We start from the raw sequence: 17,285 nt of genomic DNA on the forward strand, positions 1-17,285 counted from the left end.
CAATGATGCTATGATGGGGCCTATGCCCAAAAAAGAAAAAAGGGTCGAATTGAACGGCGATCTCTTGGCATAGTTCATCGGACCTACAGATAAAGCTACTCCATCAATATTTGCCTGCATGAGATCAGCGGGACTGTGCAACACATATATTTTGGAAATATCTGTCTGGTGCAAACTAGCCGGGCTGAAGTAGAGCATAAAAAGGGATTGAGCATACTTGATCATTATCGTCCCATTATGACAATCAGAACATGATGAACCCGGTATACATTGTTGGGGCGGCGAGGACCCCCACCGCACGCGTGAGTCTAGACAATCAAGCTCCCTGGAATTTGAATGGTCACTTAATCGGAGTAGATTAATACCCAGCTAGACTCTGTTCCAAGTACCACACTGGGAGCCATCGTGATTCGCGAAGCCCTCCGTCGCTCACAAGTGCCGCTTGATTTATTCTCAGATGTTTACATGGGTCAAGTACTTCAAGCTGGCGCTGGTCAGGCCCCCGCAAAGCAAGCTGCGATGCAGGCCGGGTTGTCGCCAGATATTGAGGCTACCACAATAAACAAAGTATGCGCTTCTGGACTCAAGGCCATTACATTTGCGGCCCAGAATATCCAACTGGGGTATGCCGTGGCTCAGGTGGCCGGGGGAATGGAGAGCATGTCAAATGTCCCGGAGTACTTGAAGAAAGGATATGACGCCAATTGCGAAGAGAAGCAGGTGATTGATGGTCTCTCGCTTGATGGGTTGACTAATTCCTCAGATGGCCGGTCTATGGGCGCCTGTGCCGAGGTTGTCGCTCAGCAGATGGGTATATCCCGTGAAGACCAGGATGATTATGCCTTCGGCGCCTACAATCGGGCATCTCGAGCACAGCAGAACAATGTCTTCCAAGAAGAAATCACTCCCGTGTTAGTAGATGCAGGCACGGCCGAAATATTTGACACCGATAGTCTCCCCCACGAGAGCCTCTTTAGCCGACTTCAGTCTTTGAAACCCGTGTTCGGCCCGGATGGCACGGTCACCGCGGGGAATGCCTGTCCGCTAAGCGATGGTGCTGCTGCGGTGGTGCTGGTGGACGCCCTGGTCGCCGGGCAGTTCTGCCGGGAAAATCGAGTGTTGGCGAAAATAGTGGCTTATGCCGATGCCTCCGTTGCTCCACATGAGTTCGCTCTGGCTCCAACCAAGGCCATTCAGCTCGTCCTTGAGAGGGCCCAAATGTGTGCCGAACAGATCTCGTTATGGGAAATCAACGAAGCTTTTGCCATTGTGGTCATAGCTTCACAGCAGGTGTGTGGATTGATGATCACCTTCTACGTCGCTTCATTTCACTGACTTTATCGATTAGTTGCTTGGATTGGATCCTGATATTGTTAATGTTAACGGGGGAGCTATCGCATTCGGACATCCGTTGGGCAGCTCAGGTTGTCGACTTCTGGTCAGTCTCTTGCACCAGCTGGCCCATGATCAGTATGGCATTGCCGTTATTTGTAATGGGGGTGGTGGTGCTACGGCTGTGCTTATCCAGCGAGTGCAAGGCGATAGTTTAGGTGTCCCAACATGAAGGTCAATCTGAAGTTGTCCATTTTGGGGTCTACGGCGTCAGGACTGCGGTTTCAGAGTAATCACGTACAATTTTGTTTTGATTAAAGCTACACAATGTCCTGATCTATCTCCAAAGACACATATATACGATTACGGACTCCTTTATGTGTGGCTAGGATAAATGATTTTAATTCTCTGCGTCGTACAGCTTCTGTTAATATTCGAGTACGTCATTTTTAGCCCATTTCGAGTAGCATGCACGTCCACGTACAAAAGGTCCTTTGTTTTTCGCAAATAATATCCGTTTTCACTACACGTCAAAGATGCCAATGCGCGATCTTCATGATATTAATGACAGGATGTGTTACCATGGTGGTCAGAAATTACATTCCTATGGGGCTTTGTGTACCTTGTGTGTTAATGTTCGAAGTCAAGAGTTACATAGCACGAGAACTATCTGGAGGCGGCTAACCAACCATTATTCCATTTTATACTCAGTGGTCGTGTCAGCGCACGAACCCTCTCCGCAAATGGGGAGGAGATTGATGTAGTCACCACCGAGGAGAGCGAAGATGAGGTGACACAAAAGCGACACACAATGAATACGAAGGCAAAGCTCGGCTGGCGGTACAACATGGATCATAGGTGCATAATTATAGGTGGTACATGATATGCCCGAGACGCCCTATCAGGAAGGATCTGCAGACAAAACCGACGGGCGACGGCAGTGGCGGCGAGCTTATAAACATGTACATATGTACGTATGTTGTCATGATGCCAATATCGAGGCTCAGATATTCGTTACTCTTCGCAGGGTGGATCGGAAGGAACTTATCGGCAATTCATATATCTTCTTTCCCCGCGACCTCGAAACGTTTATTGATTGACTAATCATACTAACAATGGACGCCGAGGATGGGACCCCGGAAGGTGGTGGCTTTAAGCCCATTATATGAGGTACAGTGACCAGAAAACTCTAAGGAGAGGTCGGTACTTTTATTGACTATTGGTAAACTATATGGGGTTGTGGTATTGTGCGCATTCGACATCATATGTTGCTCTATATATACAATCATAGTTTCAAGTCTAAGCAGATCACTTCCTTATTCAGAATAGGCAGCTAGCCACTTTATTAATGTTGATGCTTTCTTGAAGAGTTGAGTTGAGTTAAAGAACTTACTCTTCCCAGATGATGCTGCTCAAACCCGTCGACGAATTACTAGCCTGGCCGGGCTGTCCAACCTGCAAGTTGGCGAGTAGTTTGCCGAGTTCTCCACTCCGCGGATTCCTTGCGACAATGGCTACATTAGATGAAGCCTGGTTCCCAATAGCCACCAGAGTACCCTTCTTATTGACGACCAAAGTGCGGGGGATTGTGCCATATGAAGAGGTGATTTGGCTGAAAGTCACCGTGCCATTGGAGGAACGAGCCAAGGTCGACATGGAATCATTCGGAGGGAATCCTTCATCAAAGCGAATCGAAGCATAAAGAGAATTCCCAGCCATACGAAGCTCCGCCGGCGCAGCCCCAGCCGGTAACTGTCCGCCTTGGTATGGCACAAAGGATTGAGTTTCCCGGAATGCGAGACAACCGGAGGACAAGTAAGAGACATCGAACGCATTGAAGTGACCGCCTAATTCACTGACGGTGTAAAGTATAGTCACTGGAGCTTGCTCTGAGTCCGAGTGTTTGGACTTCCAGAACAATCCGTGTCGTGGTCCACTACCGGCTGTGTAATTCAGACTAGGGCACACATTCAGGCGTCCCGAGTGCTGGTCAATGGCGTACACACGAACCTGATCGGCGCCTAAATCGGGAACAAGGATGAAAGAACCGGTTGGATCGAGGATCACCTGGTGCGGGTGCGGTGCATCCTGCTGAGGTTTGATACCGGGCTGGGACATTTGGTAGCGGAAGACCTGTAAAGGCTCCTTATCGGACCTAAGGGGCAGGGCAAAGGTCGAAAGGGCGGAACCGCCGCTGACGAATGTTAGTTTGTTTGCACGGGTCGATCTACACGGCTGGTTTAAGTAGACATCAGAATCACTCACTAATGCGCAACAGCCAAATACTTTTTGTGCCCGTGCATACCCCCATACATAGTGCTGTGGACTGCGGCGCCCACGTCCACGGTCTTCGCGAGCTCTGTCAGTCTCCCATGCTGATTCACGGAGTAGGAGCTCAACGAGCCATTCATAGTCGTATTGCCTGCATGGTCTGAGCAATAGAGTGTGCGCGTTGACGAATCAAACGTAAGCCAACTGGGGGCATCACCACATGTTTTCAAAGACGAAGCAATCGAAAGCGAGTTTCTGCTATCGAAAGAGAGTGTGTAGATGCTGCCGTCATAGTGAGTGGCATAGAGGTTCGTGGCAGCTGCCAGGGAGACGAAGAAAGAAAGATAGCGAAACATGGTGGAATCGGAGTTGGCAAGTGAAAGAGCGGAGGTACGGGACTAACGAGACAGTACATACTTATGGGGATCCCATTCCATTAGGGTTTGTTCCCTCATTGTTCAAGGTGCTTTTTGATTTCGTGTATTTCCCCGCAGATTGCTAATAGGCCTCTGCCTATTAGCAGTCCCTCGATGGGCCTTAAGAGTTGAAATTGGATCCACTGGCTTACCCATTCTGGGACGACTTTGCGGAGAAGAGTCAAGCAATTCCCTTTACTGTCCAAGCGTGGGTCGGGTCGGCGTTTGAAAAGAGTGAAGACATAGCCGCAATTAGGGTTTGGACTTTCTAGTCCGGAACAAGAAAAGATCGCCGAGAACCATAATTATGACAAGGTTATGCCACTTATGAAGGCAGTTATATGTCAAAGTTGTTTGCTACTAGATCGGGATATAAATTTGCATTGCTTTCCTTCCTCCTCTCCCCGAGTTCCTTCATCTGAGCAAACCTCTCTCGTCTTCTCTTCGCATTTCTATCTACATCAAACAAGCTCATAGCAGCAACCAATCATCCATCTTCACCATGGCTTCCAACGAAACCACCAAGCCCAAGGCTACCAAGAAGTCCGTTGCTAAGCCTGCTTCGGAAACTAGGCGTGACATAGTGAAAGAGAGGCTCGAGTTCGTACTTACCTGTATCGAGGTGACAGGAATCAAGCTTACTCGTCTCCCACTCATCAGTTATTTTTCAGAACTAATATTAGCATTATATCCCAGATCAACTTTCCCGCTGTCGCTCAACACTAGGGAATCTCCACTAACGCAGCGCACAAGCGTCTTCAGCGTGCTCAGGATTATGTGGATAAGCTTGCGGAGGCTAGAGAGGCAGCCCGGCAGGACGATAACAAGGCTGTTGAAACCAGTCAGGATGAGGAGGCCTGAAATGACAAACAAGAATAAAAGAAGGACAGGGAAGACATTTACCGCGATATGGTGTTGGAAGTGTGGCTGCCCGAGGCATACTTACTTTCCTGTTAGTCCAGGATCCCTCTCTCCTTCCACAGCTGATCATTGCATGATACTTCTCTGGGCTTCACCTCCACATGTTCATATTGAGAAAACTGGGTGGTATTAAGATCTTAGGGAGATTATATAAAGTTCTCTCAAAGGCTCAGATTTTGGAGACACGCCTTTAGATAATGCTGCCTCCTACATGTAGTGCTATTTGGCTGAATCTCAATTGTGAATAGGTGATTAGTATCAGAAAACATCGCAAAAAAGCCTGAATTTCCCAAAGTATCAAAATTCCAAATGTACATGTATTTATAAGCCTCCATATTCGAGTGTATCTACTGGCCTCGAAGCATGAAATATATAGACCCAACCCAGATTATTACAAAAAGTGCAGTCAAGACTCCCGCGCCAACCCTATCACCTGTAGTGATAGGTTCAGGCCCCACCATATCCTTTGTATTGGTGCCTCCATGGGGGTCACTTCGGGATGTTCCACCATTGTCGGCATTGTACGGCCCTTGGCCCTTGAATGGGACCATGATGGCATTGAGAACACCCAGAACAGACATCTGCTGCTCCAAGCCTGAACTCCCATCCCATTCCGCCTTCTTCGTCCAGCGAATTCCACAATCCGTCCCATCGTTTCCACCAGAGCATTGTTGACCGGCGGCGACAGCGGAAACCTTGAATCTCCCCATTACGTCCGCGGTGACATTGGATGGTACAATCAGCGACATGAATCCGAGCCATGAAGTGTAATAGGCCTTGAAGGTTTTCTGGTTGCGATCGCACTTATTGATCGGCTCGCAGGTGATGTCGGATATAATTTGCTTCCCACCGGATTCTGGGAAAAACTGTTCAGATGCACCGATCAGTCCTGAGACGCCTTCAAGCCATTTGCTTTCAGTGCCGTTGGTCTATAAAATCAGTTAACTTCGATATCCCGGTTAGTCAACTTGCACAGGGGGTAGACATACGTAGTTGTGCATATAGCCCGCACCGGCGATATACGTAGCGTAGTTGTAAGTCCATTGGTGATCACCATGATCCTTACAATCGGCAGCGACAGAAGTGGTATCGGCGATAACCCAGTTCTTCCTCAAGAGCGGCGTAGAGTGACTCCAATCCCAAATCTTCTCGGCCCATTCGGCATAGGTCGCATTCTTGGTGTATAGTGCTAGACGCGCTGACAGCTGGAACAAGCCGCCGTTGGAGATGGCGTTTTTCAACCCATATCCGTTCTGGTAAGGCCAAATCTGCCATCGCAAACCTCCGCCGCAAGTGTTCATATCCCAACGAGGAACCTGTCCATTGAAGACACCCTCGGCCAGAGAAACCCACGAGGCTTCGCCGTCTCTTTCTGGGAAGTTCAGTTCTCCGGCCGTTATCGCTGCTAATCCCCAGAACACTTGATCGTCGTTACCGAGGTATTGGGAGTAATTGCTGGGGAAGAAGTCGTTTTCGCCCTTTTGCCAGTACATGCCTTCTTGGATGGCGGCGTTGAACTGGCTGTCGCCTGTTAAATACCAATACTGGATGAGGGTCATGAACATCGAACCACCCTCCCACCAGGTACCGTCCATTTTACCCGGAATATCTTTGGAGTCGCGGTCATCGTAGAACTTCATCATGGTGGTGGCGACGGTTTTGGCGGCATCTTTGAGGGAGGCTATCGGGAGAGGAAGATGTAAGTCATTTGGAGTGATTAGCTAGAGTATGAATTAAACCTACTCTCATCCTCGGGGTTAACCTCAATTGCGACGACATTTTGTACGAGAAGGCAGGTCAACACGGTGGTCAACAACCACCTAGAAAGGGTCATAGGCCTCATTTGAAGCGACAGAGGCGACCGACATCGGAGACATCGGAGGAAATGCATGGGACTGGCAGATAAACAAAAGGAGTCGAGAGCATTGAGGCCAGGAGGGAAATATGAGTGTATTATCCCCTAAGACAAAAGGGAGATCATTCAATGGAACCCATCAGATTTATGAAACCAGTCACTTGGCGAGACGCCATCTGAGCGGGATTATGTACAAAGCGATCCAAAACATTGGCACAACCAATCCTGCTGCCTGACTTCGTTCTGGATGCAGATGCCCAGCTTTACTCAGCCCAGTTTTCAGACTCTTGGCGTCGAATTTTCCTTTTGTAGTAATGCCAAGGCCCCCTCTTCCCGGTGTACCCGGCGTTAGGCGGTTAGGGGGAGGCAAATAAAACACTTCAACTGGATTTCTTCTAACACACTTTCAAAGTCATAGGGTATGAATGACTGACTCATTTTGGAAAGTGTCTCTGGGTGTTATTTCTCCTAGATAAGGGGCTAATATGCCAAGTCGTTTCCGCTGCGCGGAGTGTCACGCGGCGCCAAAGTGGTCTTGGCGCCTCCTGAACGTGAAATGAACCCGGGTATTTTTAGTAGCGCCAAGACATGGCATCGCCACTTCCTGCTTTTGGCCTGGTCTTTGTATGAAGCTTTAATAGTTCCACTTAGATCCCGGGGAAGTCTTCAGAATGTGACCCGTATTTCATTTAAGCTAGCAGTATCTATTGACAGCCACTTGTTCTAGCTCTCAAAGTTTGGAGCTTGAAATTATGTACTCAGTACGGAGTAGTGCTTACTTATGTAGTCACGTTCTTTGTTTGCCCCTATGCCCACTTGTACGCTTGAGATGTCAGGCTTAGAGTAGCTGTATATAATTGTATAATTGCTGCTTTCATTTCCAGCCTCTTGCTCAACCATTTCCATCAGCTGTTCTATATTTGCAGTCTCCAGCTATCTACCTAGAGGTCTCAACTCTTTTCTTATATTGAAATATGGCAAGCACGCACTAAACCAAAGGAAGGATGTCATGCTTGCTTAACCCGAAGAGCAGCCTTGGAACATCCCCAAGTTGTCCATCTCCTTGCTTCATCTCTCCTCCATCTTTCTTCATGCTTCCTTGAAGACCCATATCAACTTATATTCATGGATGACATTATCGACCTTTGAGAACCAATATATCTTTACGGCATTCCTCAGGTCCATCATGCGTTTCTTGAACTCTCTCTGGGGCACGCGTCCATTCTGGGCGGCTTGCCATTATGATCTCAAAGCGTATGTAAAGAACCTAGGTATGAGATTGGAGCTGAAAGTACTCAAATCAGTGAAGGTATCCGATTCGCTATCAGTTTACCAGGCCTAGAGGAAGATTGCCTTCGTCCATATTCTATTGAGACTGCTAGACTTATTGAAACCCTCCTTCACCATGCAAGGGATGAGAGGCTCGGTCGACAAAAGCTGACACCGGAGACCATCGATATATCCGTGTTACTCTGGCTCCAGCGTAAAGGCTTGACGATGCAAGCGTTAGAGCAGGTTGAGAAGCTCGTCGACGCAGCAGACGTGTTTCTGACGACGCTCGCGGGGGCCTTACACTGGGAGGGTCTCATGTGGCACCTACCACAATGAGATGAGTGACTTCAGGGTAATAAGGCGCTGAAAGCTCGCATTGCCCAATCCAGATGGTTATCATGCACTCCGGGCACTGTTCCCCACTGACACTGTCATATTACAGATCACCTTCCACACCATCGGCCAACCCTATATATGATATTTCACCTGCTGCAGCAGAGATGCACTTCCAACTCTGTGACATTGCATCTCCCACTTGCACAACATGACGAAGGATGTAGTTGTCTAGGCGTTTGCGGCCGACACGACGTTCAAGAGAGTCTATGGGACGCTTTCCTTCTCTCCTTCCGAGATATCGCGAGCCAGATATAAACAAAGCCACAGTGACCACTTATATTTCTGTCCGGCTTTGCTGTGATTGGTGAAAGGTACGCCCGAGACAGTGATGTAAATGATCTGTTGCGGCCCGACTCATCGGACCCAATTCCCTACAGTGATTCTAAGCCCAGCTTATGCTTGACCTCATTCGGTACCGATGAAACCTGCCTACACCGTGTTCTTCATGTGGCATTCAATGATCCCATTCTACTCTGTCGCCAGCATCCGTTATGTTTACCCAGCTCTTGGGGATCAAGGGCAAAGGTTATGCGACCTCTGTCGTAAGAAAGACCCTTCCTACACTGCGTGGTTCTCCCAAAAATGAGCGAATGTGCTATCTGCCACTGGGATGGCCAGTGCCGAATACAGCTTCCACCGGATGTGGCTCCAACAGATGCTGAGATTTCCCAGCACGACACCCTTGCCGTAATTAGGTCCGAGCAGACCCTGCCAAAATGGTCTCTCTAGCTGGTTAGCCTGCTTCCGGATGAGGACTTCTCAGCTTCTCGCTCGAGGCCTCAATGTTACGACTTAAACGGGCGAGGACCACGTCACCGAAGATATGAATCGCACATACGATAGCAGTACCAGGTGGGATCGCATAATCTGTGCAAACTGTTACCCAAAGCGCGACATGATCTTGCTTGAGAAATGAATGACTGGCCTAAGTGAATCGGTGCGGTGAGGGAGATGTGATAGGGAAGTGATGGGGAATGAACGGGAACGAGTATGTGAGAAGAACAATGGGAAGGACTGGGGGACCGATGTGAGGGACGGTGACCCGAGTTCCTATCTTTAGCAACTACCGATGATTACATTGGCAATTCCAGCTCTGTTTACCAAATATCCAACCCCATGTAATGACGTACTAGAAAGTAAGAAAACCACCTGCCTAAAAGGCCTGGGCGGAAGGCGAAGGATCGTTGGGAGGAGAGGAGAATGATCCTTCTCATTTTGTATAAAATTGAATTGATATACATGCAGTTCACAGTCACGATCGCTTGGCCCACCTATTAATAGACTCTCTCTGCTTTTTGCGGTCGCCAGGGGCCTGCCTGGTGATCTGGCAGACTGCTTCAATTACGGGGGACATGTTCTTTGACATAATCTACCCGGCAAAATGATCCATGTTGGCCATATAGATGTCATGAACCGAGGAAGCTTGGGGTCGTCATGTCCAACAGCCCAGACCGAGGAACAAGCTCTCCTAAGCAGACAGGTTCTGACTGCAAATCGTCCAAAGCAAACCACGGCCGTGGAGCTTGATTGTATGAGGGGAATCCCATCTGCGCCTTCAGTCCACGGCCAATGCAACGAAGTCTGTCTTCCGTTGGATTTGCTATCCCGGCTCCAACCGCAGCAGTTGTCCAGAATGAAAAAAAAGTTCTTCCATCTCTATTACCATATAGGCAATAAGAAAAGGCCAAAACCAGTCTCAAACTCAGAACACCGAACTCTTCTTATCGCCTTCCAATCCCTCTCCGGGCTCTCTAATGCCACCACCAACGTTTCCAATCTCAGATCCATTCTCACCAGAATCCTGCCCCTCATTCTCAATCTCAATACCCATCCCCTCCTTCCACATATTCACCAAACTCGTCGCGCCCATGCGCCGATTTTCCTCCTGGATATTAAACTTGACGCCAGCGCCAATAGGATACTTCTTGCTCGAGAGCGTATCAGCCAGTTCTTTGAGCGGGATACCCGTCTCTTCGCTGATGAGGTCTTCGTAGACGGGGTTATTTTTGAAGAGGTTGTAGGTGGTGTAGAAGGGGCTTCGTTTGAGGGCGGAGGCGTGGTTGTGGCGCGAGGGTTGGATTTCGAAGCTCAATGAGCGGCGGGTATTTGATGGTGAATTGGCAGTTGATGTGAATGGAATAGAGGTTGAAGGATGAGATTTGGAGGTTGAGGTCGAGGTGGATGTCGGTACAGGAATGGTTATGGGCGAAGCTGCTATCGCGCGGTCTGCTGCATCGGCTGTCTCGAAGATCGCGACGATGGGGCGGTTAGGGTTTGGTGATGTGTTGGTCGTGTCGTACTAAGGGAATTGTTAGGTCAGGGCTTGTCTAGATAGTAATTTGGAGAACACCGTACCTTGAGATTGCGGTATGTTAATACTTCTCCGAATTTCTGGAGCGCGCCTAGCAGCAGCTTGCTTTCGGCTAGGTTCTTTGGCATGGGATATCCGGTAATATGGACCTGCGCAGTCATGCGCGCTAGAGTAGGGGACACCATTGTGAAAGATATTGGGAAGTTAAAACGGAGGTCTGGAGAAAAATGGCGGATCGAGATCGGCTTGGCGGAACCTACGTACTACCTAGGTAAGTACATCCATCCATACTCAGACTGCGCTTAGTGAGCACACACAGGGCACCTTTCAGGCCTGAAAATAAAGGCGGAAATAGGAGTTGACCACGTGACATGTGGATCACTTATCAGCCATCTATGCTGCGATGCTAGCGCCAGCAACTCAGACTCCATCTAAAATTGACCTTTTGTTGATAGCCTCTAGGCTTCTCCAGGACCCAATTGGACCTAAGCTGGGGCTTGGGTTACACTGCTTGACCCAACAAACCCCCTGGGTACCCAATTGGGTAACAAACATTATAAACATACTAAGATCCTATAGCTACACTATGTACGGAGTAGTAGGCTGCGGCAACATCTTCAATATCCATGAATATCCACATATCCTCTCCGCAAATGAGATCTATCCCATACAGAAGTGGTCAGCCCGTGGGGGCTGAGAATCCCGGCGCGTATCGTCCGCCCCACACCTTGGTACCCTGATCATCTCTCTCCTTCAATACTCTTCAAATGGACCACATAGAAAGTGTCCCAGGCTCTCAATATGCCCCCATTCAAGTCCCTTGTCTGAGCTCTGAGCCCTATGATGGAATCGACTTCTCAACCTACCCAGAGCGCGCGGGCTGGGACATTACCCGCTTACTTGCCGGAGACTTCTCACAACACCCCGCCGAGCCAACTGGCGCATTTCTACAGAACTGGTTATATTTCGGTGTCCTCTGGGAAGTCTTCGGTCCTATAATCAAAGGAGCCAAGAATAATTACGTTAAGCCGCAAGAAGACACAGCGTATGGAATCATCACCGTTGCATCCCTCGAAGATCAAATTGAGCAGTTATGTTCGTTGGTCGGCTCCATGGTTCAAGGCGGGGATGATATTTCCAGAGAAATGATAGGTCATCGAATTGTGAAATGCCTCACGACTGTATCCGGATTTTGTCGTCTAGCGACATGTGAGGATGACTCACGTCCCGGGTTTGCAGTGTGGCCGTTATCTCCCGAAGTCGATCTATCTATCAGAACTCTAAGCCAGCGTCTAGCCTGGAGCCTTCCTTTTGGGGCGCTGGGACGGGCGGTGAGAACCTCGGGGTTGCAGTTTCCTTGTGCTTGGTTTCCACTTGCACGCATGCAACGGATGGGATGGTGTCCAAATGAGATCGCCATGGTGGAAAAAACGTTTACGTCGGCATCGGCGTATTATGCGTCTCAAATGGAGAGGCCGCCATCTGCGGTACAAAGAGACCATGGTGAATGTACGAGGAAACTCTGCGTTGCGCGACAGATCAACGAAGCAACATATCGCACTGCACACACGAAGGCGGAGTGTGACTGTCGGCATCTAGGCCCCGCAATGGAAGAGGTGGTGGCAATTATTGCATCGGGAGGTGTGCCGCTGCTGTCCATTACACCGACGAAGAAAGAGCCCTATCTCAAAGTCGAAGTAGAAAGGTACTTTGGGTTGAAACGTTATGTCGCCTTCTCTCATGTCTGGTCTGACGGACTTGGGAACGCGACAGCAAATACTCTCCCTACATGTCAGCTGCTCCGTATTAGGGACTTACTCGACGAACTATTGTCTGGAATCAGGTCCGTCGACCTGGTAAACAGACTGGCCTTCGGAGCCCTATGGAAGAAGAAACTCCATGGGCCTTCTATCTCATTCTGGATGGACACTATATGTATCCCTGTGGCCCCAGAACACCACGAGCTCCGCTCAAAGGCAATCAAAGGGATGAAAGCCGTCTACGAACGAGCCTTCCGTGTACTAGTCCTAGATTCCGACATCCAAGAGTGTTCCACGCGCGGCTACACGCAGTCATTCATGCGAATTCAAATGTCCGCCTGGATGCGCCGACTCTGGACACTGAATGAAGGCGTCCTGGCAAATCGACTGTGCGTCAAATACGCCGATGGCATTCTGGATGTTCACGCTGTTTCAGAAAGCTATAAGAAACAGGTGAGAACAGCTGGATTGTCGCCTTTTTTGAACTCATATGGAACACCCATGCGTGACGCCGACTGTTTTGGTTGGAAGTTTCGCTTGTTGCGGGCGAATGTTCTTCGGGACCCGGATCCGAAGATCGTATCCACTGTTAGGATTATAGAAGGTGGGTCTACCACAGCCGAGGAAAAGCGGTGCTATGCAATCATGGAGGCTTTTAGTGCTTCCTTCCATCGCTCTACTAGTAAATTGACGGATGAGATGCTCTGCTTTGCCAGTCTTATTGGGTGGGATACGTCTCTGCTGAAGGGTATTCCTTTCGAAGACCACATGCATGCCTTTTTGTCGACGGAATCGCAGCTCCCGCAGGGGATGTTGTTTCTCGCTGGGCCGAGAATGCGACAGCCCGGTTGGCGGTGGGCTGTTAATCGGTTCGGAGATAATGGTGCCATACGGCTGAACGTTAAATTCGACGACATGACTCCTGGGAATGTCAGTGAGAATGGGTTCATTGTGGACTATCCCGGCCTTGCGTTGCCGGTGGACTGTACCAGACAGCAAACCCAGAGAATGATTGTAGCCTCTGAGGATGAACATGGGGTCGTGAGTAGACTTGAAATCTCGCGACACAACGAAGGTCTCATGAGTCGATTGGATGAGCCCGACACAGTTTCTGAAAACATTCTGCATGATCGACTCTATGTTCTCTTCTGGATTGCTGACACTTCAATGGCTCCCAGAGAGCCTATGCCGGCTGCATTGATTTCTGGTCCTTCCGACGAAGACAGTGTAAAGGGGGAGGTTGTGTACCGATTTGAGTCCCTTGCCTACGTGGAGGTGTTGGAGACGACCGCAGGGTGGAATTTGCAGGAGAAAGGAGATCCGGTGGTTCAGCTGACCAGAAAGAAGTGGACTCTCGGATAGCTCAACTGATGCAGGATATTGATACAGCCTCCCTTCTGATTAGACCATTCCTATGTCGGATCCATTTTGTTCCAAATGGCCTAAATGCTTTCCTTGATAGATATATAAACTTCTTAAACTCCTACTTTTGTGCTGTATACCACGGACTAGGGCTCAGTCTATACTACAACTGCGAAGGTTTATAGATGCCAGGGGTCAAATGCCTAATGTACATACAAATTGATGACTTCCACCCATATTTATTGCCTGATTCTGGCCTAGACTACTAATCTTGTCCTTCGCATAGTTAGTTAGCGGCCAGGGGTCTATAATGCCCGATTTTCTAAGGTTTATGCCTGAATTATGCCTGATTTCAGACTAGCAGAAAGTCAGATACCTATATTACTATGACAGAGACCTTAATAAGTAAAGTGCCTATGTTCAGCCCCTTTTAAAATAGATAGGAAAAATGAAGTCTTTCATAAAGTATGTATAAAACTATAGATCGCTAGACTTTAGCGTAGTGGCACTAGCCATTTCCCTCCTGGAATTTACCGAATCCCTCCGCGGCTTCAATAATTCTCAAGCAGGGTCGTATATGAAAGGAATGTGCTGCTGCGGGCATGTAATGTCAGGCCGTGGAACTATGCCTTGAAGGTATGCCTGAACGTGTGCAAAGTAACAGTCCGACGCCCCCTGGTCGATGACTGTATGCTGCATTCAAGAGAAACATCCCAGTAAGCCTAAACTCTTGCTCGACATGGTTGTGTGATTATTTGAAAACTTACACCAACGCCTTCTTGCAACAAAAGTACCGATCCAGCAAATAGAGAAGACATCTTGCGCGCCCTGCGAAGAGGTAAAATCAATTAGTAACATGCACATACCAGACGGGACAATTTGGCCAAAACGTACGATTTCAAGGGTGTGATAGGGTCGATTGTATTACTCGCAAATAGGATTGGGAAGGACGTAGGCCTGTCTAAAGCACTTATTGGGCCTACAGAAAAAGGAACTGGTTAGATTTTGCTTCTAGTGTAGATTTTCCGAAGGTGAAGTTCAGAGGATGCGGGAAAAGAGACAGACAAAATGAGGCTCGCTTACCTTGAATCACCATGCTATCAGGCAATTGCGGTCGGAATGATCTACACAAGATAGTTTCCAAGAAGATAGGATAGATATCACCGATATACTTGCTCTTGGAACTCGTGTACTCGACATAACTCTTGAATTCTTCAATGGTAGTAAGTCTGTTTCTCCGATATGAATCGGCGCACTGGATAGCGAGCCGGGCATCGGACGTAGAATTTAACCCGTCGAACATGCCCACAAGAGCAGACACGTCCCCATGCTCGACCTGGTGTAAAATGTCGGCCATGATTGGGAATTTCGCCAGTGGGGCATAGATAGTGTTGAGGGAAAGAGCCTTCAGGTCTGAATAGGTGACCAGTGTCGGCAGGCCTCGACTTTGGACTCTGCTTACCGGGACCGGATGGCTCTGAAGCTGATGGATGATGCCGTCCATTCTGGCTGTGATTTCAGCGGGCGTGGGTCCCCAGAAGGAACACTTTTCAGGGCCCGCGGAATGGCAGAAGCTCGAAAATTTGTTCATAGCCTCGTCCATTTGATCAACGTTGTCCCTCCAGTCATTGTTATAATATTGCTCTGTGTTCACAACACCATCGAGTATCATTCTCCCAACTCGGTCAGGAAACATGGAAGCGAAGGTGCTGCCGATGACAGTGCCGTAACTGATGCCATAGGACCACAACTTGGCGCCTGATGGTGACTGACCGGCCATCTCGGCCTCGGCTTCTATAAATGTGAGCAAATCATGGGCGGCCGCCGGTGTAGTCACGTAATATCCATGAGGCGATTCATTTTTGACGGCATCGTTGCACCACTCTCCGTAGATAGAGCTCGAATAGTACTGCGCCTCAGGCGATGTTGATGAGATGTTGGTAGCGCCTGTGCTGTGCAGTTGACTGAAGGCCAACCTTGCTTCTGCGTTCCCCGAGAAGCAGTCTAGACTCAAACCGCTGTTGTTCACACCGCGAGGGTCAAAGGAGACGAAGTTGTACTGCTCTCCGAAGATTTGCCCTGTGAGGGTCCGGTATGTGAGGAGGAGGTCGACACCAGAACTACCCGGACCGCCTAACAAAGTGTCAGTCCAGTCACATGGGCTTCGGATAACCTTTTATGATCTGATCGAGAGCTTACCGGGGTTGAGTACAATGCTTGGGGACTCGACAGTGGCATTCTTGCCAGCCAATTTTATGAAAGCAATTGACGTCGTGCCAATACTTCTGTTTGAATAGTCCAAAGGAACTTCCAGTCTAGAGCATGTAAAGTCATCGAAACATGGTGTCCACGTGAGGTTGGCTGATGGTTCAATCTAGATGGCTAGTTAGAAAGCTTGAAGCCTTGGAGGATATGGTTCGGCAAAGTCCAAGACGTACATTGTCAAATCCATAGACCATGCCCGGATCATGCCAACTATTAGCTTTGCATCCCAAGCTGAAAAGAATGAGCGCATTCACAAGTCGTGTCATTGTTACCCCGAGAAGATTTCCCATTGAGCTTTCTGCTATGTTTCTGGCAAGAAGAAATGTAGATATCCATCATTGCAGCCGGTATGCGATATCAGGGAATATTTATACCAGTTGGGTTTCCTGAGAGACTTGTCAATGAAATTTGCCGGTTCCAATTGCTCAGCTCCTTAGGCTACTGCATCCTTCCTATCGACTCACATATTGCGCACACTTTCTTGGTGGTCTTGTACGAACCAGCCAATCAATATCCATTTTAACACCAGGTTTAACTACGGAGGGTGGCATAAGCTTACCCCTGTCGGTGTATTAGTGGGTTTAAAGCTTTCATTTAACGAATCTCAAGTGAGATCAAGGCTCTAAATACACTCTCTGCATAGATACTAGAAGCTCTTGGCGTCCTTGTGCGGACTAGCCAATCAATACATATGAGGGCACTATGATACCCACTCTCTATTGATATCTATCCCGATTGGTTTATGCTTAAGCTATTGCGCCCCATCTGTACGAACTAGCAAATCAAAATTTATCATAAGCACTAGTCAATATCAGCTTATGTGGAAGATGACTTCCCCCATACGAACAGACGAACAGACGATCCTGAGATTCGATCTGTATCCCATATAAATTGCTTCTCGAGATTTTCCTCTGCTTAAAACGGTGCGTACGTGCGTACTGCAAATCTTGGCATAACATCAACGTGATGGACGAGATCAACGAGAACAAGACGGCCAGTCAAGCTTGGAGAAGAAAGCCTCGCAAGTTCGCTCCAAAGTCGAGACTAGGCTGTAAGACTTGCAAGTGAGACTTAACTCCGTGTACTGCTACAGAGCATCAATTGTGTGCAAAGACTCAAAAACT

The 17,285-nt window shown here is 48.6% G+C and overlaps 8 protein-coding genes across 8 annotated transcripts; 4 read left to right on the forward strand and 4 right to left on the reverse strand.

Annotated features, from left to right (window-relative positions):
• Nucleotides 1–251: 251 nt before the first annotated feature.
• Nucleotides 252–1,564, forward strand: N7517_006177 (thiolase family protein; the record flags this gene model as incomplete). The annotated part of the gene is made up of 3 exons (XM_056723907.1): nucleotides 252–302; nucleotides 358–1,290; nucleotides 1,349–1,564. 3 exons carry the CDS (start codon nucleotides 252–254, stop codon nucleotides 1,562–1,564), a joined length of 1,200 nt encoding a protein of 399 aa, XP_056580157.1.
• Nucleotides 1,565–2,721: 1,157 nt separating this feature from the next.
• Nucleotides 2,722–3,959, reverse strand: N7517_006178 (lactonase family protein; the record flags this gene model as incomplete). The annotated part of the gene is made up of 2 exons (XM_056723908.1): nucleotides 2,722–3,526; nucleotides 3,598–3,959. The coding sequence occupies 2 exons, from the start codon at nucleotides 3,957–3,959 to the stop codon at nucleotides 2,722–2,724; spliced, it is 1,167 nt and encodes a 388-aa protein (XP_056580158.1).
• Nucleotides 3,960–4,521: 562 nt separating this feature from the next.
• On the forward strand, nucleotides 4,522–4,880 carry N7517_006179 (uncharacterized protein; the record flags this gene model as incomplete). Its single annotated transcript, XM_056723909.1, has 2 exons — nucleotides 4,522–4,678; nucleotides 4,765–4,880. The coding sequence occupies 2 exons, from the start codon at nucleotides 4,522–4,524 to the stop codon at nucleotides 4,878–4,880; spliced, it is 273 nt and encodes a 90-aa protein (XP_056580159.1).
• A 407-nt stretch (nucleotides 4,881–5,287) lies between these two features.
• On the reverse strand, nucleotides 5,288–6,783 carry N7517_006180 (glycoside hydrolase family 76 protein; the record flags this gene model as incomplete). Its single annotated transcript, XM_056723910.1, has 3 exons — nucleotides 5,288–5,869; nucleotides 5,930–6,621; nucleotides 6,684–6,783. The coding sequence occupies 3 exons, from the start codon at nucleotides 6,781–6,783 to the stop codon at nucleotides 5,288–5,290; spliced, it is 1,374 nt and encodes a 457-aa protein (XP_056580160.1).
• Nucleotides 6,784–7,981: 1,198 nt separating this feature from the next.
• N7517_006181 (uncharacterized protein) lies at nucleotides 7,982–8,403 on the forward strand (the record flags this gene model as incomplete). The annotated part of the gene is given in 2 exon segments (XM_056723911.1): nucleotides 7,982–8,049; nucleotides 8,067–8,403. 2 exon segments carry the CDS (start codon nucleotides 7,982–7,984, stop codon nucleotides 8,401–8,403), a joined length of 405 nt encoding a protein of 134 aa, XP_056580161.1.
• Nucleotides 8,404–10,165: 1,762 nt separating this feature from the next.
• On the reverse strand, nucleotides 10,166–10,959 carry N7517_006182 (uncharacterized protein; the record flags this gene model as incomplete). The annotated part of the gene is made up of 2 exons (XM_056723912.1): nucleotides 10,166–10,762; nucleotides 10,819–10,959. 2 exons carry the CDS (start codon nucleotides 10,957–10,959, stop codon nucleotides 10,166–10,168), a joined length of 738 nt encoding a protein of 245 aa, XP_056580162.1.
• Nucleotides 10,960–11,541: 582 nt separating this feature from the next.
• Nucleotides 11,542–13,896, forward strand: N7517_006183 (uncharacterized protein; the record flags this gene model as incomplete). Its single annotated transcript, XM_056723913.1, has 1 exon — nucleotides 11,542–13,896. One exon carries the CDS (start codon nucleotides 11,542–11,544, stop codon nucleotides 13,894–13,896), a length of 2,355 nt encoding a protein of 784 aa, XP_056580163.1.
• A 561-nt stretch (nucleotides 13,897–14,457) lies between these two features.
• Nucleotides 14,458–16,451, reverse strand: N7517_006184 (uncharacterized protein; the record flags this gene model as incomplete). Its single annotated transcript, XM_056723914.1, has 6 exons — nucleotides 14,458–14,589; nucleotides 14,664–14,724; nucleotides 14,791–14,875; nucleotides 14,980–16,029; nucleotides 16,096–16,270; nucleotides 16,335–16,451. The coding sequence occupies 6 exons, from the start codon at nucleotides 16,449–16,451 to the stop codon at nucleotides 14,458–14,460; spliced, it is 1,620 nt and encodes a 539-aa protein (XP_056580164.1).
• Between the last annotated feature and the right edge of the window lie 834 nt (nucleotides 16,452–17,285).

Source organism: Penicillium concentricum (assembly GCF_028827145.1).
Source record: "Penicillium concentricum strain IBT 3081 chromosome Unknown utg000002l_segment0_segment0, whole genome shotgun sequence".
NCBI classification, from domain to species: domain Eukaryota; kingdom Fungi; phylum Ascomycota; class Eurotiomycetes; order Eurotiales; family Aspergillaceae; genus Penicillium; species Penicillium concentricum.